General features: G+C 50.3%; 1 protein-coding gene across 7 annotated transcripts in view; it reads left to right on the forward strand.

Annotated features, from left to right (window-relative positions):
- Positions 1 to 23,274, forward strand: part of PEAK1 (pseudopodium enriched atypical kinase 1) — a 280,397-nt gene that overhangs the window by 223,735 nt on the left and 33,388 nt on the right. For 6 of the 7 annotated variants that reach the window (XM_056796714.1, XM_007477975.3, XM_007477974.2 and 3 more), the window contains one exon: positions 2,870 to 6,096. In XM_056796714.1, coding sequence (XP_056652692.1) covers positions 2,957 to 6,096 — 3,140 coding nt within the window. In that variant the 5' untranslated portion in view covers positions 2,870 to 2,956. Of the gene's footprint in view, positions 1 to 2,869; positions 6,101 to 23,274 lie in introns of those variants that run through there. The other variant, XM_056796726.1, reaches the window with a different exon arrangement.

Consider the following 23,274-nt stretch of genomic DNA (forward strand, 5'->3'; position numbering starts at 1 on the left):
AGAGAATGGCCTCAGGTAGCAGCACTAGTTGGCAGCCCAATTCCCCATCCTCCTCTATTATTAACAGATTCTCCTTGGGTGCCTTTAGGAAAATTCTCGATATGGTATTTAATGCACCACCTACACACTCCTCCAGCTCCCCAAGCTGCCTTGGGATTGCAGAGCTCCCACCATTCGTACCAACCTGTTTACTGCCAAGATTGAAACCGAAGGCTGATTCGGGGTTATTTGTTTCTGATCTGGATGAAGTGGCAAGATGGGCGAAAACCAGTGATCAGACATCAGTGGCTCTGTAGCAGGAGGAAAACAACATCGAGAATGAGTTATAAAAGGCTGCCACAATTTGAAGAATGAAAAGAAGCTGCTCTTGAAGAGTTTCCTCTACAGCCTTATTAGTAGAAAATGTTTTGCTTTAAGGGCTTTGGCCTAAAACCTATCCGATTGCAGAAAGTATTTCACAGGGTAAAGTCTTCCCCAGATGATAAAGAAGGCTTCAGACGCGTCCCAGCCTTGGACACTCAGGCTCCCCCTCCCACCGTCACTGTTGGCGTTGAGAGTTGAGGGTGTCTGCAGAGGTGCCTGAGCTGTTCTTCTACAGTATGTCTTGTGGATGCTCCTCATCAGACTCATGCAGATGAGCCGGTGGCAACCCATCACGGGGCAGCCTGTGTCTCGCCTCCTGTTTCAGTCCCTCAGAAGGCTCCTTGCTCAGCTTTAGCTTGGGCAAAAGGCACTCCCTGCCTCTCCTGGGGTGTCTGGGTCCAACCAAGAAAGCTTCAAAGATTGGATTAAGGGCCAGCAGAATCCTTTTGCACAGGTCTAGAACCAAAGGCGTAATATTTGGGCGGAGCGGTGCCTGACTGAGCTTTTATCTTTGGGAGAGTTTTGACACGGTCTCCCCACATAATTAGCCTCCAAAATGGGAGAGACACCTTCCCTGGCTCTGAGGAGGCTGCGCCCTGCTATCCTCCCAGGCTTAGGCTGGAGCTCCATCTGCTGGCCCAGGACGGTGTCCACTCTGGGTGCCTCGCCTTGCTTTAGGAGATAAAAAAGAGCCTTCGCACGCGAAGCCGAATGCCTGGACTTGGAACAAATCGTCAGCTACAAGTGCTCAATGTTATTGATGAATTTCTGTTGCTCACGACACTGACAAAAGCCAATTGTGTTCCTCCAGAATCCCAGTTGGTGATCCTATTGATGACATGATAACTGCTAATCAGCCTGACAGCCCTCTTTTTGACAGAAGTAATTTACTTTCACGCTAAGTGGGGAAAGCATTTGTCTTTGGTACTCTTGTGCCAGTCTAGGATGGGAAGCGGGTGCTTCGTTTCTGTGTTTGCTTTAAGATCTCACGTTCTGATGTGCTCATCACATCTCAGAGGTCCTGTTAAGTTGGGTGAAAAACCTGGTAGAAGGGAAGCAGGGCCAGGCTTGGCGTCACTGTGGCCTCCATCCGCATCCTGCCTCCAGCACTTGCTGCGCTGCTGAGGCTATCTCAAGGGAAGTGAGGAAAAGTCTAAGCCATCTTTTGCAGACAGCCTCCTTCATTCTAGCGCCTTGCCTCTGTTAATTATCTCCTGTTTATCCTGTGCGTTTGCTTACTGTGTCCCCCCGTTAGACTGTAGGCTTCCTGAGGGCAGGAACTGCCTTTTTCTTTCTCTTTTCTTCTCTCCCTCTCTTAACCCTTACTTTCCATCTTAGACCCAATACTGGGTATTGGTTCCGAGGCAGAAGAGCAATAAGGGCTAGGCAAGGGTGGGATTAAGTGACTTGCCCAGGGTCATAGCTAGGAAGTGTCTGAGGTCAGATTTGAAACCAGCACCTCCTGTCTCTAAGGCAGCCACCCAGCTCCCCCACAGGAACTGTCTTTTGCCTTTTCCTGTATCCCCAGTGCTTAGTACATTGTTCAGCACATAGTAGGTGCTTAATAAAGGTTGATTATGGGGCAGCTAGGTGGCTCAATGGATAGAGATCCAGGCCTGGAGATGGGAAGTCCTGGGTTCAAGTCTGGCGTTGGACCACTCCCTAGTTCTATGACCCTGGACAAGTCACTTATCCCCTATTGCCTAGCCCTCGCTGCTTTTCTGCCTTAGCCCTGGCGGGTTTTAAATAATAGTAAGTGTTGATTAATCAAAAGTGCTAGGTCAATGTGAATTATTGTTATATTACAGCACTCGTGTTCTGGACGTTCTTGAGGGCAGCTGATGCGCTCTGCTCCTGTTTTTAGGGCCAGGCATTCAGTAGTTGCCTAATCAGCATTTCCCAGTTGTCCAGCTTAGCAGGCGAGAGATTCTACCCACCCGGAGTGGTTTTTTCTACCTTCGCTCCTGACACCCAGCCAAGAATAAATGGACTCGACTTCAGCCGCGACACTGGGGTTTTGCTTGTTAAGGCTCATTCGGCTTCCAGGCGGAGCATTCATAAAAGGAAAGGGCTTTAAAGGGCTATTTACAGTACTTGGCTGTCTACGCGGTGGCCAGATCCATCCACGCTTCCGAGTCGGGCCCCAAGAGGGAGCTCCGCCCACCAGCTGCCCTCCGGGTCCTTCCCTGAAGCCGCCGTCGCGTCGCCCGACGCCAGTCTGGCTACTTGGGTGACACGCGGGGGCGCATCTGTGGCTCCAGGGGCAAAAGGAGCAGCTTGTCCCTCCCTTTGCGCCAGTGTGTGAGTACAGTGGCCCGTGAGGAGATACACAGAATGGGGGGCACCGGCCTTCCGAGGGGCCCGCCTGCGTCCTCGCGGGCAGAGCCTCGGGTGTAGAAGCTCCGTCGAAACGGGGAGATCGTGTAGCGGTAGGTCGCGTGTCGCCCTAAAGCTTCTCTTCTTGCCTTCTCATCCCCGTTTTCCTCTCTTTTCCCTCTCCCTCCAGGTTGACGACCACTTTGGAGAGCTGCTAGTGGACGAAAGCCTTGCCATGCACTGAAGTTGGAGCATCACGAGGGAAGCTCCAAGAAAAATGTCTGCTTGTAACACCTTCACGGAGCACGTCTGGAAGCCTGGCGAATGCAAAAACTGCTTCAAGCCCAAAAGCCTGCACCAACTGCCTCCCCCGCCTGAGGCAGCCCCCCTCCCCCACGGCAGCCTGAAGACCAATGCCAACCACAGCAACAACCACCGAGTCCGGAACACGGGCAACTTCCGGCCCCCTGTGGCCAAAAAGCCCACGATAGCTGTGAAGCCCACCATGATGGTGGCCGGTGGGCAAAGCATGAGCGCTGAGGCTGGCACCCCGGAGCACTGTGAGAACAAGCCGGTGATCATCAGCTGGAACCGAAACAGGGCTTCCTTGAGCAAAAAGCCACTCAATAATAATAACAACAACGAGGAGGAGATTGAAGGATTTAGCCACGTTCATAGGCCTTTTGGCCCCAATGACAGTGTGAGTAAGATCGCAAATAACAATAATGGCCTGACTGAAGTGTTAAAGGAGATAGTGGGTTTGGATCCCACCCCGCAGCAGGTAGAAAATGAAAATAACTCGAGGGAAACGTTCCTGGGCAGAATCAGTAACTGCTACAAACGGTCCCTGGAAAGGAAGCTTCCCCCCAGCTGCATGATGGGAGGGATGAAGGACTCTCAGAGGAAGCACGTCATTCTGAGCGGAAGCACCGAAGTTATCAGTAATGAAGGGGGCCGTTTTTGTTACCCGGAGTTTTCTAGTGAAGACGAGAGTGAGGACGATGCCTTTTTTAGCAGCATGCATGAAGAACACGAGAGCTGGGATGAAAGTGATGAAGAGCTGTTGGCCATGGAAATTCGTATGAGAGGGCAGCCTCGCTTTGCCAACTTCAGGGCAAACACCTTATCCCCTGTTCGATTCTTTGTGGGCAAAAAGTGGAACACCGTCCCCCTGAGAAACAAGTCCCTCCAGAGGATCTGTGCCGTCGACTATGACGACAGCTACGATGAGATCCTGAATGGTTATGGAGAAGATTCTGTGATCCCCTACGGGCAGGAAAGCATGCAGAGCGTGGTCTCCTCGGACTCCACGTCCCCCGAGTCGTCTTTAACGGAGGAGTCTCGCTCTGGGACCGCTAGTAGTTCGTCTCAAAAGCTCTGCAATGGGGGAACGTCTCCTAGCACTCCCAAGGATGTGAAGGAGATCAAATCCGTTGAACCGGATGATGAAAACTCTGATAACCAGCCAGTGAAAGACGTGGCCGATGCCCCCAAAAGCCCCGCCAAAGTCTTAGAGACCCACAAGGCGGTTCTCGCTCTCCGATTAGAAGAGAAAGATGGCAAGATCGCTCTTCAAACTGAGAAGCAAGAGAGCAAAAGTTCCACAGACCTGGCTGGGCAAGCGGTGACTATAAACTTAGTGCCTCTGGAGGAACAAGCAAAGCCTTACCGAGTCGTGAATCTGGAACAGCCAGTGTGCAAGCCCTACACCATAGTGGACGTGTCAGCAGCCATGACCGGTGAGCACGCGGAGGGTCAGGCCGAGAGCCCCAAACCCAGAAGCGCGGTGTCCACCCCAAATTCCCCTCTCATGTCTCCCACTTCCACGTCAGCACAGGCTCATTTCAAAAAGTCCAGTACCATCCGATACCAGGAAGTGTGGACATCCAGTACGAGCCCACGCCAGAAGATGCCTAAAGTGGAACTAGCCACTGGTGGCACAGGACCAACCGTCCCTCCGAGGAAAAACTCCCATAAGTCGGCCCCTACTTCGCCCACAGCTACCAACGTTTCTTCCAAAACGATCCCGGTAAAGTCACCCAATTTGTCCGAAATCAAGTTTAACAGTTACAACAACGCCGGCATGCCCCCTTTCCCAATTATCATCCACGATGAGCCGACTTACGCCCGGAGCGCCAAGAACGCCATCAAGGTTCCCATCGTGATCAATCCGAATGCCTATGACAATCTGGCCATCTACAAAAGCTTCCTGGGAACCAGCGGAGAGCTGTCCACAAAGGAGAAAACCACGAGCGTGATAAGCCACACGTACGAAGAAATAGAGACGGAATGCAAAGGAGCAGAGAGTCCCGGCAGCAAGCCTGCCGAGGGCTCCCTGGGGAAGGGCCGCTCCAACAGCACCGAGCACAGGAAAGGCTCTGTGGCTCAAAAGGTCCAAGAGTTTAACAGCTGTCTCGGTAGAGGCCAGCCTTCCCCCCCGAGGAGACAGAGCTCTGCCCAGGGCTCCCCAGCGCGACCCCAAAGAACCACTCAGGAGTCCGTAGCCAGGGTCGAAGGCCCTCTGGAGTCCTCGACGGCCGGCGGCGGCGGCCGGGAGAAGGCGAGCACGGTGCTCTCTCAGATCGTGGCCTCTATCCAGCCTCCGCAATCTCCCCCAGAAACCCCTCCCTCTGGCCCCGAAGCCTGCGGCGTGGAAGAGCTGTACGCTCTGCCTCCGGGTGACGAAACCCCGAGCAGTCCTCCCACGAGGCCGAAATCTCTCTTTGCCACCCCGCAGCCCAGCCACGAGAGTGAAGTGGCCCCGGCTGTCCAGAGCCCCGGCACTCAGGGGCACAAGGAGCTGCCCTCCCAGCCGGCCACTGGTCACTCCACCAAATTCGCAGCCAGCACTCCTACGCCGAGTCCCCAGACGGAACCAGGGCCTCCCTTCCCCCCTCCACGCTCCACTTCCTCTCCCTACCATGCGAGCAACCTCTTGCAAAGACACTTCAGCCACTGGAGCAAGCCAACGAGCCCCACCAGGGCCACCGAGGCCGAGTCCATCCTGAACTCCGAGGGCCGGCGGGGGGCCGACAACAAACCTAAGCGCTGGATCTCCTTCAAGAGCTTCTTCCGCCGTAAGAAGGCCGACGAGGACGAAGACAAAGAGAAGGAGAGAGAGAAGGGCAAGTTGGTGGGCCTCGATGGCACCGTCATCCACATGCTTCCCCCTCCTCCCGTCCAGCGCCACCACTGGTTCACCGAGTCGAGAACCGACGCCAGCGAGAAGCCGTCCATCGTCTTCATGTACAGGTGCGACTCGGCGCAGGGCGCAGAGCCGGGCGCTGACTCGGACAGGCCAGGCGTGGAGCGCGTCGTGATCTCCGACAAGAGTGAACTCGAAGAAAGGATCCTGCGCGACGCGGAGAGGAAGCAGCGGAGCCCTTCTCCGTCGCGTCTCCCCAAGAAGAGCCTCAGGTAAGCTCGGCCGTAGCACCTGCTGCTGCTTTCCCGGTAGGGTGCTGCAGGGCCCCTTTGGTGCTGTAGGCTTCCTTGCTGCGGCCCACAAGGCTGGCCCTGCACGCTAGGGCCAGGGTCGGTCCTTAGAACGGCCTTCCCAACTCGGCACGTTGTTGGAAGGAGCTCAGCCTCTGAGCAAAGGCTGACGGCTTTGCTTCTTTGGCGAGAGCGTCTGCCTGCCCTGTCGCCTCCGGGGAAGCAGAGCAGCTGCGCCGGAGGGAAGAGGTCCGGAGGCAGCGAGTCGGGCGTCCGTGGCGGGCCAGTCTCCCCCCTTTCCGCGTTGGGCCCGCTCGGAGAAATCGTTTCTGGGTAGTGTTCGTCTCCCTCTCGTTTCCTTTCTTTTCACGGGGTGATGGTGGGTTTATTGCTGTCCCCATCCCCTTGGGGGCGGCCTTCTGTCCACCCCCGGGGCTGCTTTAAAGGAAAAGAAAAGCCCCCCAGCTCTGCGGCTGGGACCAAAGGGTTTGTTGGGGTTTACGTTTGGGGCCCAACAGTACAGCCGACGGGTTCCCCAGGTGGATTCTTCCCATTCCTTTCCTTTCTGAGAGGTAGCAGGAGTGCCTGGAACAGCGTGACGTCTTGGTCGAACCCTTTGTCATCAGCAGATACAAAGTCAGGCTTAACACTTTGCGGTGTCTCGATGGGCCCGGATTGCTGTGGGAGCAGACAGCGCGTCTAGCAATGCAGATGGCGACCCCTCTGCACCTTGTCTGAACCTGCCCCGTCCTTGGGCGTCTTTCTTTAAATCCTCCATGCAGGAGCTCACGCATCTGCTGGAGGCCTTCCGGCCTCACCTTAAGTTACCTAGATTATATTTCCACGTGTGGGGATGCCGCTGTTGGTGGCCTCAAAACCTAAGCGTTTCCCTCTTCACTGTATGCTCTTATGAAATGGATATAATGAGAGAGTGGGCGTGCGTGTGTGCGCGCATGTGTGTATGTGCATGCGTGTGTGGGCGTGCATGTGCGTGTGTGGGTGCGCATGTGCCTGTGTGGGAGTGCATGTGCGTGTGTGGGCGTGTATTTTGTGCATGTGTGTGCGTGTGTGTGTGCATGCGTGTGTGGGCGTATGTGCGTGTGTGGGCGTATGTGCGTGTGTGGACGTGTGCTTTGTGCGTGTGGGCGTGCGTGTGTGTGCATGCGTGTGTGTGCGCGCGCGCGTGTGCTCCCAATGAGAGCACTGAGGCAGGGAGTCCCTCCCCTAAGGAGGAGCCGCACCGCAGCTCTAGGATGTGCAGGAAAGGACCCAGGCTCGGAGCTGGGACTGAGGGCCAGGACACCGACCCGGGGCTCTGTGCTGGGGCCCTGGCGCAGCCCCTCCCCGGAGGGGGTGCCGACCTGGACGCTCTGTGCTGGGGCCCTGGTGCAGCCCCTCCCCGGAGGGGGTGCCAACCCAGGGCTCTGTCCTGGGGCCCTGGCGCAGCCCCTCCCCGGAGGGGGTGCCAACCCGGACGCTCTGTGCTGGCGCAGCCCCTCCCCCAGATGGGGTGCCAACCCGGAGCTCTGTGCTGGGGCCCTGGCGCAGCTCCTCCCCGGAGGGTGTGCCAACCCGGGGCTCTGTGCTGGGGCCCTGGCGCAGCCCCTCCCCGGAGGGGGTGCCAACCCGGGGCTCTGTGCTGGGGCCCTGGCGCAGCCCCTCCCCGGAGGGGGTGCCGACCCGGGGCTCTGTGCTGGGGCCCTGGCGCAGCCCCTCCCCCGATGGGTCAGGGGCCCCATAAATGCGAGCAGCGACCTAAGGCACGGGGTCCCTAGGCCAAGCGGGGCCTAATAAGCAGCCCTGCTTCTAATGACCGGGAAGCCGCGCCCCTGAGAACTCTGGGCCCCTCTATAAAGCCCTAATTGTTAATTACACGAGGCCCAAATAGGCTTCTCCCCGCCCATCGCCCTCGTTCTGCCCTCTGGGCGCCAAAAGCACGCTCCAGCCCGGCGCCTCCCACATGTCTGCCGTCCCCAAGCCTGCTCCTGCCCCGACCCCCGGGGCCAGGGTAGCGCCCGTGAAGTGCCCCCCAAAGCCAGAGATGGGGCGCTCAGAGAGCCCAGCCAGGGAGGGCGCGCCGGCCGGCCGCAGGGAGACAGGAGGGCTCCAGGCAGCAGGGGACGTGCCCGCCTCGGCGGCCAAGGTCAGGGGGAGGGCAAGCCGGCCAGTGCGGAGGCGTGGGGAGGAGCACAGAGGAGGCCATGGGAGCCGGACTGCAGCGGGAGAGCAGCGTCCTGCGGAGCTGGTAAGAGACGCGGGGCTCCCGAGGCCGGCCTAGGGGGTGCACGGTCAGCTCTGTGCCGAGCGGGCCGTAGGGGTAGGACGTCCAAGATGGACACGGCCCGCCGGGCCCCGAGCGGAAGTGTAGACACGCGCCTTTTCACGAAGGATCCCCTTTGCTTAGACGCACGCTTGATATTTGCTCGTAGCCACGTTAGCAGGAAAACGTCCCTGCCAAGTGCCAGCGTCTGTGTCTCCTGTTTGATGACAGCGTAATCATCAAATTATCATTCCGCAGCTGGGAACGCGCAGTTGAAAGAGATGACAATCAGCGCTTTGCTGTGAGCCAATTGGCATGCCGAAGCCAGGCTGCAGAGGGGGCGTCTGGGGTCCCCGGGACAGCCGCCCGTCGGGGCGCCTCCCACGCGCGGCGCTGCGTGGCTCGGAGAGAGCCCGCCGGCGAGCTAAGGGGCCGCTGAGCCCCGGAATGGAGAGGCGGCCTCGTGCCGCCGCTGGGGACACAGGCGCCGTCCCGTAGGGGAGACCGCAGCCGAGGCGAGAACGAGTGAGGCAAGTCAGTGGTCGAGAGCAGAGGAAGGAGAAAGGACACAGACTGGGAGGAGGCGTGCGCTGTTTGAGGGACAGCCAAGAGCCGGGTCCCTGGGTCCCTGGGGCCAGGGCAGGGGGAGGGGCTGGCGGGAAAGGCCTTTGGGCCACAGCCAGGACTTTATAGCTGACCCGGGCTGGTGGAGATGGGGACGCTGAGGGCACCTGAATAGAGGGTGGCCTGGCCTGGGGAGAGGCTCGGGGCCAGCGCACAAACCTGAGTCCGTGGGAGCTGCTGAATTCACCCAGAGGAAGAGGATAGCCAGAGAAGTGAAGATAACGAGGACAGAAGTCAGGAGGCCCAGAGGACAAGCCACGCACGGGGTGAGGAACCAGAAAGGGCACCCGAGGACGAGCGGCCCGAGAGAGGAGAGCCAGGAGAGAGGAGAAGGACGACAAGAGGCCCTGGATGTGGCGGCGAAGAGCTCTGGCCACCTCGGAGGGGCGTGTTGATGCAGTCCTGAATCGGATCGTGGAGAGCAAAGGGAAGCGCCTTCTCGTGCAGGTCGAGCCGGAAGGACAGGGGAGTTAGTGGGGGGGCGGTGAGGGGTTTGAGGATGTGGCAGGCGCTGGCCTGTTTGTGGGCAGGAGGGAAGCAGCCAGCCAAGCAGGGAGGATGGGAGAGAAGTGAAAGCGAGGGAGTGACAGAGGGAGCAACGGGTGGGATCAAGTGCCCTGAGCGGACACGGTGTTACCAGGTGAGGAGAAGAGAAGAGCCTCCCCTGTCCCTGTAACCTAGATGGCAGGATTCTCAGCTGAGAGAGCGGGGAGAGGCTTGATGAGAAATCAGACACTGGAGAATGGGAGTGAGCTGTTACCGGACGCACGGTGGCATTGCCCGGCAGCAGGGCGCCCGGCCAAGGCTTCTCCGCTTTCACTCAGCAGCCTGCGGTGGGAGGGGCCAAGGCTGGGGCTGGCGGGGCACAGTGGGCGATCGGATGGCCTTGGAGATCACTGAGGGGTGAGAGCAGGTTCGGCCCCCAAAGACAGTGAGAGAAATCCAGGAGATGGTGACGAGAGAAGAGAATGTCCGCCCGGAGGTGAAATAAGTCGTGGGAAGCAAGCCGTGGATGGCAGTGTTTGAGGAGCATCGGCAGGTACGGTGAGCCCGAAGGAGAGGAGAGAAGGACTGGAGCCGAGCGCTGCACTGTTGGAGGCAGAGCAGTCAAGGCCGTCAGCGTTGATTGGGTAGGAGCTGGGAACCGCATCCACTTCCCAGGAGGAGCCAGTAAGACATCGCCCAGTTCCCCAGGGAGTCGGGGGGATGCGTGGAACGCTCCCAGGTCCAGAATGGTGGTCAGGAAGGTTCCATCGGAGGAAGGTCAGGCCTCTGCAAAGCCTGGGAGATGGGCGACTGGCCAAGGAAAAGAAGTAAAAGGAGAGCAAGTTCATCGTCTCGGAGAGGTTTGGGTGGGACCTGCGCAGAGTTGGCGGGAATGAGATGGGGCAGCGGGGGCGGAGACTGAGGTTTGGATGGTGGCCTGGGAGATTGCGGAATCGCCAGGATGGAGGAGAGAGGAGCAGCGGCCACTGGATTAATCATAAGTCCGCAGGGACCTTGATGATCTGGAGGAAGGCCCTTCAGAATCTTGGGCAGTTCCCTTGAGGGAGCAAGAACGTGGAGCAGGACGTGGGGATATTCTCCTCCCACAGATGCCCAAGGCCCCTAGAGACTCCCACTAGACTTCCTTCAGCCTTCCCCAGGTGCCCTTGTTCCTCCCAGCATTCCATTCACTTTGGCCCAAGGCCGTTTTTAACTCATTTAGGCACACTAGAAGCAACCTTGACTCCAGGTAGTCCTTCAGAATTCTCAGCGGAACACCTGAGAGCCCCTTTACCCACATACACATCCATGCATATGCACACACACACCGAAAGACATGTATATATCAATGTACATGTATGTGGGTACTTGTAGGTACATACATGTGGACATAATTTGGATTGGGGAGGGAACATCCATACATAGAAACGGAATAATATTTTAGACAGTGGCCATATACAAGAAAGACTTATAGCTGTGCTCTCATCCAGTCATTCTTTCAGGGGTTAAGTTTGGAATTGTTTTAGGTGATTGTGGCCAAGATTCAAATATCCCTAAAGTCAGTGTCTAGCCTCTTACTAAGATAGGCCTTGGGGACATGAGAGCCAGGCCTAGAGACGGGAGGTCCTGGGTTCAAATCTGGCCTCAGGCAATGGGCAAGTCACTTGAACCCAATTGCCTAGCTCTTACCACTCTTCTGCCTTGGAGCCAATACATAGTATTGATTCCAAGATGGAAGTTAAGGGTTTTAATTTAAAAAAAATTTTAAAGGCCTTATCAAAGTCATTCTTTTATCCTTGGGGCTGCATTGGCCTCTGAGGATCAAGTCCACATTTCTTCTAAAGAGACTGTAGACAAGAGCTTTCATACCTTATTACTTTCCTGAATCACGACTTTTGTGCCAAAGAATAAAAGCTTTGGTCTATCAGCATTTACAAAGAGCACGTCTACATTTCCTGACACATTGTCCCTAAAGTTGAGGGCAGGTCACAGAGTCCTTGAATTTAGTTCATAAAGAATCAAGTTTTAGAGAAAACGATAAACTTGGGACTCGCTCATTGCAGATGATACTAGAACCTCCCTTTTATGTGGGCAGTGACGGGAGCACGGCACACATTCTGCCCCTCGTCTCACTGTTGGGCCGTGTTGACCACTTGCTGGGGAACTGCCTCAAGGGTGCACCCTGTAAACATTGAATTAGTCTCTAGTAATAGAAATATTCTATTTTAAGAGGTTTATTAAAGGATGATTAGAAATCAAGGATACAAAATAATAAACCACGTGCCTAGGGCTGATTAGCCCATTCAAAGCTTACTTACTACATCTTGCAAATGGCCAAGCAGAGCATGAGCATAGAAGAGGCCAAGGTAGGCGTTACTGCCAGTTTAAATACTCATTGTGATCTCGCCCAGGTGGAGACTCAGGTGAGATTAGAGGGAATTCTGGGAAATACCAAGGACTTCTGGGAATTGAAGTCCAGGGTTCAAATCTCCATTTTACAACCAGGACTTGTTTCAACCACAGGAATAATAGCAAGTTTCAGACTCGAGCAGACCCTTTCTGCTGCCTGCTTCTGTACCATTCTGAGCAGCCCTTGTCTTCAGGGAGCATATACCATAGCAATGCGAAAAGGAGTTGAGTGAGAGCATGTTGTCTGCTGACTGAAATTTGAGGGGCAGCATATGAGGATGGAGTGAGGAGGAAGGACAGAGCCTCCCGGAGCCCCGGCACCCTCATACCAACAGTAGGCCTCGGGCCACCTACCTCATAGGATTGCTACAGAAATGGATGATGGGTATTAGTGATGCCACACTCGGAAATACAGAACTTGATTTTTTTCAAAGCTCATTTGATCTTAAGCATCTTTGTAGCTGGTTATGACAAATTTGGGGCCCCTTTTACAGATTAAGAAACCAAGATGCAAAAAAAAATAGGGGCAGATTAGTGGCCATTAGACGGTCCATTTCTTTACTCTGTCCTTGCTGGGCATTGTCTTTCTGTCCTCACCACCCGGGCTAATAGGGAAGTGCTTAATAAATGCCTATTTAATGATTCTCAGCTATGCCAGCAAAAATTTCTGTTGGAATATAAGAAGTATCTGGATAGCCTAGTGGAGTGGAGCAAAACTCTTAAAAATCAGTCTTTGCTAAATCTAGAATGAATATATTTCAAATAGTAAGTGCCGTGGTGATCTATACTGATTTATCATCCCAGGAACACTCCATATTTATATAGTTCTCTTCAAAGCTTTTTATGTGAATTTCTTAATTAATCCACACTCCTGTAAATGTCACACACACCCATTTTCCAGAGGAGTAATTGGATAAGGGAGCAGGGTCATGAGAAGAGCTGGAATTAGATTGGAGTCCCTGGTTCCTAATCCTGTCCTCAGCTCTTGAGGCCACTCTTTCAGTTAGAGGTCCTTTACTGGCACAGGAATGTAAGATTGATTGGACTAGTCAGACACCATTTAAAAGGCTTAATTCCATAGACAGGCAGTTTATCCCCACATGGTTCTTCCGTGATGTGATTCATTAACAAGAAGGAGTAGGACAGGCCTGAAAAGAACAAAAACATAAGTAGGGATAGTAGAGATTTGGTGCCAGCAGTCTTCAGAAGCCTCTGTTCAGCTCATTCTCTTCCTCTGAGGTCGTGGCCCTCTCCCATTGGTGGGGAGTCTGGGAAGAAGAAGACCTGACTTCCTTTCTGATGAGGGGGCCACTTCCCCTCCCATCCGGGAGCTACGCCATGAAGTTGGCGAGGGACGGTGCCACAGTTGAGGTCCAAGCCTCCTCAAGGATGGAAATACCAGGAGGCAGTGCATGCTGACAAGTCCCACTAGCCTCCCTACCAGAGAAGCCACACTTGGAGCTTTCTTGCCAGACTGGGGGGAGGGCGAGCAGGCTGGTAAGGGGGCTGCAGATCACTTCATGTAAATATCTAGTGATGCCTGGAGAAAGGAAGACGGCAGGGGGGCTGGAGGGAGGAACAGACGGCAGCTGCTTCCAAGTATTTGAAGGACCATTGTGTGGGAAAGCCCATCGCCCATCCCTGGGCCTCCTTTTACCATATTTCTGTGACTAGAATTCACTTTTTCCCTACGCCCACCTCTTAAGTCTTTCCTTCAGAGCTCAATTCACTCACCATTTTGTCCCTGATTGGAACCTCTTTGAGGCCAGGAATGGTTTCACTTTGTGAATGTTAAAAACTGTAAATGCCAAAACTATAAAGGTTTTGGACAAACTGTAAAGGGTAATTTTAGAGTTTTGACTTAATTCTAAATAAGTGGTCGCCATGGGAAATTCTCAAATATGAAAAATGCCCAAGTCACCTGGGGATTTATGGAGATTTTAATTAATATAAATGAAGGAATTGGGGGGGGGGGGAGAATGAGAATAGCCAAGCATTAGAAAAGGACCTAGGCCATAGGCCTGAGCCTAAGGGAGAACGAGTCAGTCTTTATCACTCACCACAAGACCTTCTCCAAGCTGGGTTCTTTCACTCTGAACTAAATTTCCTGAACTGAGTTTAGAGGCTAACTCCACACTGAATTAAATTGTGAACTCAATTCAAAATCCTCACTTCAACTCCTAACTCCAACTCAAATTCAATAACTCCTTAAATTCCTCTTACCCCTTCCTTTTAAAGAAATTTTCTCTTATGTCACCTCCCCTAAATTTTCACTTCTATCAATCACAGTAGACACTTTTTCCCAGGACTGCCCATTCTTGGTTCACATCTTCTTTTGTTCTCACCTTCTCTGGTTAGATTAAATCCTCTGAGTACTTCACACCTCTTTTGTTAAGCTTGCCTTTTGTAAGTTGCTTGACCTTTTAGGTACTAATTTAACCTTTATAGGTACTTAGCACCTTTTTGTATTAGATCTAAAAATAGACCTAACTTAAGATTTTGGCTTTACTATAAGGTGTGTTAGGGACTTTTCATTGTTCAATCAGGAGTTTGCAACTTTATCTTCCCCTAAGGCACTGTCTGAGTAGGGTGGAGTAATTTTAAAAGTTCTCAATACATTCCTAAGTATCTTCATTTGTTAAAAATGGGGAATAGCTTAATCAAATCTTCTAAAGTAGAGTCTGAGTAGTTTTAAGATTCACAACTTTTTGTCTTTGCATCCCCATTAACTTACCCAGTGCCTGGCATATGACAGTTGCTTACAGAATTGGTGTTTTATAGATGGGGAGATTAATTTGCACCCAGGAAGCAGGAGTAGAAATAATGATTAAAAAGTTTTGTGGATATGTTTGGAAAATCTTCCTAGCAAATTTTTTTTTTAATAGAATGGGGGCCAGCCAGACGGCTCAGTGGATTGAGAGCCAGGCCTAGAGACAAAAGGTCCTAAATTCAAATTTGGCCTGAGCTGTATGACCCTGGGCAAGTCACTTGACCCCCATTGCCTAGCCCTTACCACTCTTTTGCCTTGGAGCCAATACACAGTATTGATTCTGAAACAGAAGGTAAGGGTTTAAAAAAAATAGAATGGTCCTCATTGAAGGCTTTTAACCAGAAGCAGGCTGAATGACCATTTGTAAAGGAGGTTGTAGAAAGGCGTGCCAAGGTGCAAGTTACACTCTAGAAGATCCTTGAAATCTCTTCTGAGATTCTAGGAACTCCACCAAAGAAACTCATTCCCTGGCACACATGCCTGAAACAAGCTTGGTGCCCAAGTCGCCCCTGTGTCATTAGAAATTTTCATGGAAGAATTGTGATTGGAGGGAGCCTTGAAGAAGGCTGGTGAATGAGTAAATAAGGAAAGAGCAGAAGGGGGTGGTTACCAGCAGAAGCCAAGTTATGAAGAGTGAGCATAGTATGTTTAAGAGACCGTGAGGAAGCTCCCAAGGGCGCACCGTGGTTGAGCCTGGGAGGGGGACAGGCATGCATGGGGAGAGGCAGTGGCATGGTACAGGGCACTGCCCTTGCTCGAAAGCCTTGAGTGTGAATCCTGATTTGACACTGAAGAGTTGATGACTCGAGCCTCCAATCCCCAGAAGTCCTTGGCCACTTCCCAGAATGCTTTGTAATTTCACTGAAATCCTCACCTGGGCAAAATCAAAAATTTCTATTTCTTAACCTTTAATAAACCTCATAAAATATAATACTTCTAGCAAAAAAACTAATTTCTACCTGCCATAGTTTGGCCAAAAATTTTAATCTTAACAGATGGCATGTTTTAGGAACTAGCACTGGGGCTAGATAAGAGCCTTAGATAGTTGTCTTTCTGCGACAAAATTTCCTTCTGGAGATTCCTCACTGATCTTGATACCTTCCACTGATTGGTGAAACTGGGAAGCAGCCACAGATTGTGTGGCAAGTCTTCACTTGCCCTGGCAGCATAACATTTGGAGTGATACTCTGTACTTCTGGTTGATCTTCCATTCATGTGTAAAGATTGGATTTAGCTATCTCCTGATTGTAACAATGAAGGCACTTAGCTCTTCCTTTATAGTGAAGCTAGAATTGTAAGCTACAATCTATTTTTAGGTTTTAACTACAAAAGGTGAACTTAACAAAATTGGATTTAAGTAACCCAAAAAGATATAATCTAACCAAAGAAAGTGAAAACTAAAGAATGGACAGTCCTGGAGAAAATCTAACCAAAGAAGGTGAGAACTAAAGAATGGGCAGTCCTGGAGAAAAGTGTCCGCTGTGATTGGTAGATGTGAAAATTTAGAGGAGATGACACAAGAGAAAAGGGTCTTTAAATAGAGGGAAAAGAGACTGAAGGTGGAGGAGTCACCCGGGCTTGAAGTGAAGGATCAGTCATTCAGAGCTGAAGGAAAGACTGACATTTAGGCAGGCAGAGATTCAGGCACTGACTCGGAGGAGTGACTGGAAGACCAACACCCACCCAGACTTCTTTCAGTCTGTTACCTTTGGTGAGTGAAAAGCTGACTTAGTGACCCCGCCTTTCTGGAGGCATGAAACCTCTAGGAAAGATCCAACTTCTTGAGACTCTCTTCCCTGGCTGGGGCTTAGAAACTCTAACTGATATCAGAAGAAGCCAGAGTTTTCTCTCTCATTCCTTAATATCTTCCTTCTATTGTAAATATTGTAAATAAACTACCATAAATTTCATTTATTTTAGTAATTCATTTTGGGATTTAGAAATTAAATCCCTGGTGACCACCTAATTATATTAATTTCAGAGTCCAACCACGATTAATTTTAACACATGTCAGTGTTTTCTTTTTTCTGTCTTTTTTTTTTGACTCTTACCTTTTGTCTAAGAACCAATAATGGTTTTAAAACAGAAAAGCAATAAGAGCTAGCGAGGCAATTGAGGATAAGTGACTTTCACAGGGTCCCATAACTAGGAAATGGACCTCTCATTTGCAGGACGGGCTCTACATACTGAGCTGCATAGCTTCCCCTAGTTATCGGTGTTCTCTACCATGTGAGGACATCAGTGTCTTCCTGAGGTGGACAGAAGATGGGCGAGAGCTATCCAAGGTCTGTCTTCCACCGCTGTATTCTAGAGCTACACAGTGATGCCCTAAATCAAAGATGTCAAACTCCTGGCCTAAAGCTCCCCAGTAAAATGGGATTGGGAAGTGTGGAGCAAAGTAAACAAAAGTGGAATCCAGCATTGACTATGTGATGCCCCAGGTCAACATGCAGCCCGCAGGGGTCCTTTCATAGGTGTTAGTGGCCCCGTTTCTATTTGGGTTTGACACTCAGAGTCGAGTGGGACGTGGTCCTTCATTAATGCTAATTAAGAGCACACATGTCAGTGGCTCTCCAAGGTTTCCCCGAACACTTGCCTCACCATAAGGTAAGGAAGAGAATCCCTGTTTTATAGGGAGGAGGAACCCAGAGAAGGAAAGAGCCTCCACCCACCCAGGACCTGTTTTGAGTCTCTGCCAGGAGGCCCATTATGACTCTACTCTCAATGACTTTATGTAAATCTTCCTTACATTTATCTGTTGTTTTCCTTCCTCTTTTACATCTTGGTCCCAATTGTTGTGTGCAGAATGCGTTTGTCTTTATTTAATCAAATCTATCTCATTTGTCTCCTAGAATTTCTTCTGTTTGTTCAGTAGATGAAATTGTATTCCTACCTTCTCCCCCTCACACATAAACGGAGATAAAGATCTTACTTCTTTTTCTTCTTACTTTTTTTATGATTCTTTTTTTATGTTTGTCTATGATCCAGCTAGAATTTATTAGGCTAGATGGTGTGAGGTGAGGATCTAATATACATGAGCTTTATATTTCATAGGATTTAAACACCCAAATTTTCTAGTTTGAGGCATTTTTTTATTATTGAAAGCCATGGAGGAAGGGCACCAGAGCACCTGAGTTTTATCCTACCCATGATGATTTAGGGTAGCATGTTTTTATCTCCTCCTGGGTAATGTTTTAGGGTATTTCATTTGATAGTCATACCAATGGGAAGGGCCTGGTCTTATAATGCTGGTCTTCCTCACAAAGTGAGAGCATCATAAGGGCTGGCTGAATGGTTCTGAGCCTAGTGCCAGGGAAAACAGAAATTCATGGTGGGCAGAGGGAGAGGGGTCCCCTGGTCGCTTACAAGGTGCTCTCCTTAAAACCCACCCCAGGGAGTGCATGTACTATCGTTCCATTTTAGAGGCGAGGAAACAGAAGCCCAGAGACCAAGGCGGGACTCTTCTCTTGCATTCTCCTCGTCCTTGAATTCATTTGTCCACTTTGGCAGCTAGAGGTCTGACCTGTCTCACGTCAGCAAGAGACACATTTGTTTTTACCACATTCTGTCAAACTTATTGAGTGAGAATTCATCAGATCTTAGTTAAAGGTTAATCGTAATGTTTGGAATGGATAAATAAGAAGCTTGAAGCTTTCCCTCAAAGACTGCAGAAGGCTTAGAGGAAAAGGGAAGACACTGAGATAATGATCAATGGATACAATACTTCTCTGGCTGAGAATGCCAATGACTGGAAAGAACCGAGAATTAAATTGATGACCTGGAAAATAAGAAAGGATTAAGAAATGTCAGGTTGGTGGGAGGTCCTGGAGGCAAAGAGATAGGAAAAGATGGAGATTTTCTATTCCCTTCCAATGGATTACAAAGGTGTTGGGAATTGATAACTCAGAGCTCTCTACATGCATAATGTGTAGCCCCTCACAGAAACACACAAGCACGCACGTGCGCACGCACACACACACACACACACACACACACACACACGAAATTAGTTGTAGAGTTTTTAATTTTTTTACATTTTAAATTGTTTACAGGCTGAGTCTAATAGGAAAGGTTTCCAAATATTTTCCAAGCCGTATTTTTTCACTCACTTTTCCTGAGATGTAACTGTTTAAAAAGAGGCTACAGAAGGTTGTTGGTTAGTCCTTGGAAGGCTAAGTGTTTCTGCTCAGGCCTAAAAGATATTCTTTCAGTCCATTCAGAACTTGAAGATGGTTAGCTATAAAAACAAGTGGAACCTAAATTGAGGAAGGAGTCAGACACATAAAGGGCTTTAATCTTTCCTAATGTGGAACTTGATTTGCTTTTTAAAAATACGGTCAGATGTTTAACAGAATTTTTATGAAAATCTGTCTTGAATGAATTTGCCTGAAAAGGGGGGATTATTTTATGAGATGGTGTAGTGATTAATCCCACCACCTGGGTGAGCTTCCCGCAGGAGATTGCTTTTTGCAGCTTTGAATTATGTATGAATATTGCAAGGTGACGGGAGATAAAGTTGCCAAGGGATTCATTTCATAAAAGACCAATCTGTAACAACGTGACTGTTTTCTGGGGAGCCCCTGGACTGTTTGTTCAACCATTTGAGTGAATGAATGAAGCCATATGGTGTCACAGACAAGTTTAAATGTTTTAAGTATCTAGTCAGAACTACCAAATTTCAATGACAAATTGTTAATGTATTGAAAAACTAATGAGAAGGATATTTGGAAGAACCTCTCTAAGCCCAGCGCATTATTTGGAACCTTGAACTCCTGTAGGCAGAAAACACCGAGAACAGAGGGATGAAGAAAACAGTGAGCAGAATTGGGAGGAGAAACACGTCAAGAACTCAAATGGTCTTAGAATAAACTGAATATTTACTTATGATAGGAATGAGGATGCAATAAACCTTTAGAAAATAGAAGAAAGCACCTTTAACATGATAGAAGGGGAGAATACCTGGATTGGGAGTCAAAGAATTCAAGGTTAAAGTCTCATATTTGCTACTTGCGGCCTTTATGGCCCGGTCAGTTCCCTCATTCCCCTCTGAACCTCTGTCTCTTTATCTTTAGGAGTTGAACTAAATGATCTCTTAAGGGTAGCTAGTTGGCACAGTGGACGAACTGGGCCTGGAGTCAGGAAGACTCATCTTGCCGAGTTAAATCTGGCCTCAGATATTTCCTATCTATGTGATCCTGGGCAAGCCACTTAACCTCATTTGCCTCAGTTTCCTCATCTGTAAAATATGCTGAAGAAGGAACTGGCAAACCTTTCCAGTATCGAGAGAGAGAGAGAGAGAGAGAGAGAGAGAGAGAGAGAGAGAGAGAGAGAGAGAGAGAGAGAGAGAGAGAGAGAGAGAGAACTGAAAAATGCCTCAAACAACAAAAGTTCCATCTAGCTCTAAAATTCTGTGACCCATTTGATGGAACTTTTGTCCACATTCTCGAGAACTTATTGATCAAACATATTGTTACTTAGCCCTCTGTTTTCTATACTACAACATAGCACATGAATAGAACTATCCCAACCTTGACTTTCACCCTCTGGTTGGGTACTGAGTTTTACTGCTATTTATCCCATCAATCTTGGTGTATGTAGCCCAGGGGGTTTGGGGCTCATGATCTAATCTGTCTTCCGGAGTTCAGGGTTCCAAATAATGCACAAGACTTAAAGAGGTTCTTCAGAAATACCCTTTTCATTAGTTTTTCATTAAATTGACAATCTGTCATCAAAATTTGGTAGTTCTGATGGATACTTAAAACATTTAAAGTTTTCTCTAGTTCCCAAGCCCCTAGCAATGTGCTTCCTGCCATGATGGTTGGTAGTTGATTAAGCAGCCAGACTCTGTTAGCTGAGGTGGTATATATAGTAAGAACACTTGGTACAAAATAGCCTCCCACCATTGTGTCCCACTCTCCTGCAGGTGCCTAGAGGATCCAGGGGGAAAGGAGCTTCCCAGGACAGTCTCATGGGGTCTAGGGTAGGTGTGTGCTCTACTAGGATACCAATGGGATGACAGAAAATCCCTTGGCTCTCCAAAGTTCCCAGTGTCCTCCTTCAGCCATGTTGGGAGAGAGACATTCTCCTCCCAAACCAAGGGATACCTTCTCAGAGATGGCTTTCTCCCATCTAGACTATCAACCCAAGTATCCTCAACCAAGCTGGAATCTTCTGTGTTTCAGCTGTTCCGGTGATTCCTGTGGCTCCTCAGAGTTCTCTCAGTTAATCCAGCCCTTTTCACACTTAGTTGGAATGCCTTTGATTTAATTAGAGACTTATTCCCAAGTTTAGCTATTGACCCTGTAGGTAGAGAAGGTAATTAGATTGATTTACTTAGGCAACACCACCCTTACAACTGAATTTGTCACCAAGACATTTTTTCCAGCTGTGTCCCACACTTGGTGACCCATTTGGGTTTTCTACCCTTTCCTTTTATGGCTCATTTTACAGAAAAGGAAATGAGACAAACAGGGTTACGTGACTCACCCAGGGTTGCATCACTAGTAAGTGTCTGAAACTAATCTGAACTTACAAAGATGATTCTTCCTGACTCCATGCTTGGCACTCTGATCACTCTATCTGCCACCCAGCTGCGCTTTACAATAGAATAGTGCTACACACACACACACACACACACACACACCCCTTCTTTAGAGAAGAGGCTCTTATGTCTATACTGTCAAGCTCTCACCTACCCCCACTCCTTCAAAAAATGGTCTCAGCTCCTTTCAGTAGGCAAACAACAGAAGACAAGATGTGGCCAACAGTGCCAGATGCTGCTGGGGGGCTAAGGAAGGTGAAGAATAAGAAGAGGCTACTCCTACATTCACAGTAAAGAGATCATCGGTGACCCTAAAGAGACCAGGTTCAGACCCTTGCTGGGAATGGCAGCCAGATTACAAGAGATGGAAAAGTGAGTGAGTGGGAGGTGGAAAAGTAGAGATAAGGAGATGGCATTATCAAAGAGTTGGTCATGAAAAGGAGTAGTGACATACAGTAGAAGACAGTGGGAGCAAGTAAGGAGTTTGGGGGGTTGGTTTGATTTTGTGTCGTTTTTAAGAATGGGAAAGATGTATTCATATTTTCAAGTACCAGAGAAGGTGCCACTGGGTAATGAGAAGGTGAAAATTTCAAGAGAGAGGGTATGAAGGAAAGAGCAGGCTCCCAGAGAAGGTAGGATGAGGTGGATCGAGGACCTAGGGCAGGGATGGTGAACCTTTTAGAGACCGAGTGCCCAAGCTGTGACCCTCTCGCCACATGGGAGATCCCAGCCTTACCCAGACAGGGGAGAGAGGAAGAGCTCCCAGTGGGCTATTGGGCAGAGGGGCAAGGGTTGGGAGAAATGTCCTTAGACATGTGGAGATGGGAAGGGAGCAGCCCCCCTCCGTGCCATAGGTTTGCCAACACAGACCTAGGGAAAAGGGATTGGCAAAGAGAATTGACACAAGCAAAGGAGCGAACAGGAGGGAATTCTGCAGTGCCATTTCCTTTGCACTGATCATTCGGCTCTGGGTCATGCTTACTAGAATTCAGGTCTAATACCCTCTTCCTACATCATGTTTTCGTCTTTGTGTCCCCTTTGACACATAGTACTCACTACTAAGTGTTAGAATGGAATTGAATGAAAACTCCTTGCCTCCAGAGTAGTTCCCAGGGAGGGTGTGAAGGCGGCCTTGTTCATGGATGATGCTATATTTGTGGAGCATCGTTTTATTATCTTGGATACTTTCTAGATTTTAGAGAGACATGTATTAAGTGCTTACTGGGTACCAGGCATTGTGCTAAGTGCTGGGGATGCAAATACAAGTAAAAAAGAAGATAATCCCTGCCTCCAGGAGCTCCCGTTCTAATGGAGGAAGCCAGCAGCTTCCTGGAGGGAGGGGTAGCCCACAAAGGACTCCTCCAAAATGAGTATCAGATATTAGGTTCATAAAATGCCCAGCGATGCTGGAGGTTGATGATGCATACTCAAGATCGCTTTCCTTCTCTCTCCCTGCTGCTGCTCTTTCTTTCGTCCTTGGAGAGAGCCCTGTTGACCTAGCTGTGACGCTATTACCCAATTCTGTTCGATCTGAGTCTTTGCGTGCCACATCTAAGCCCGAACTCAAAACCGCGCCCTTTCCCCTCTCCCCTTGGCCGCAAAGAAGCCTTCTTCCCTCCAGCATCAGGACCTCGCGAGTCACCAACCAGCCCCATCCAAATCTTAGCAGCCATGAGAGACGTCAGGGGCCTCACTGCCACGCCCGCGCGCTTCATTCTCTGCCCAGGAAGGTCGTCTTCTTGGCTTGCTCCATCCGCCTGGGCCCCATTGCAGCTGAGTGGCTCCACGGCTCCTCCGCACGCACTTCCTCTTCCAAAGTTCTCACCGTCTGGGCCTGACTTGTCTGAGGCTTTGGCCCCGTTCCCAGGCCCAACCCTAAGGTAAAGGTGAGGGCGCAGGGGCTGACGTCACCCGCAGCATTCGGGCCTCTGGCTTGGAGCTCAGCCGCCAGAAGCGAGCGGATCCATGGCTCAGCAGACTCTCTAACCATGATTAACAGGCTCAAGAAGGCCCTGCGAGCCTTTCCTCTGATGGGGAATTGTGTGAGCGCGTACAGCGGGTGAGTGTTCG

The sequence above is a fragment of the Monodelphis domestica genome, chromosome 1, assembly GCF_027887165.1.
Source record: "Monodelphis domestica isolate mMonDom1 chromosome 1, mMonDom1.pri, whole genome shotgun sequence".
NCBI lineage: Eukaryota > Metazoa > Chordata > Mammalia > Didelphimorphia > Didelphidae > Monodelphis > Monodelphis domestica.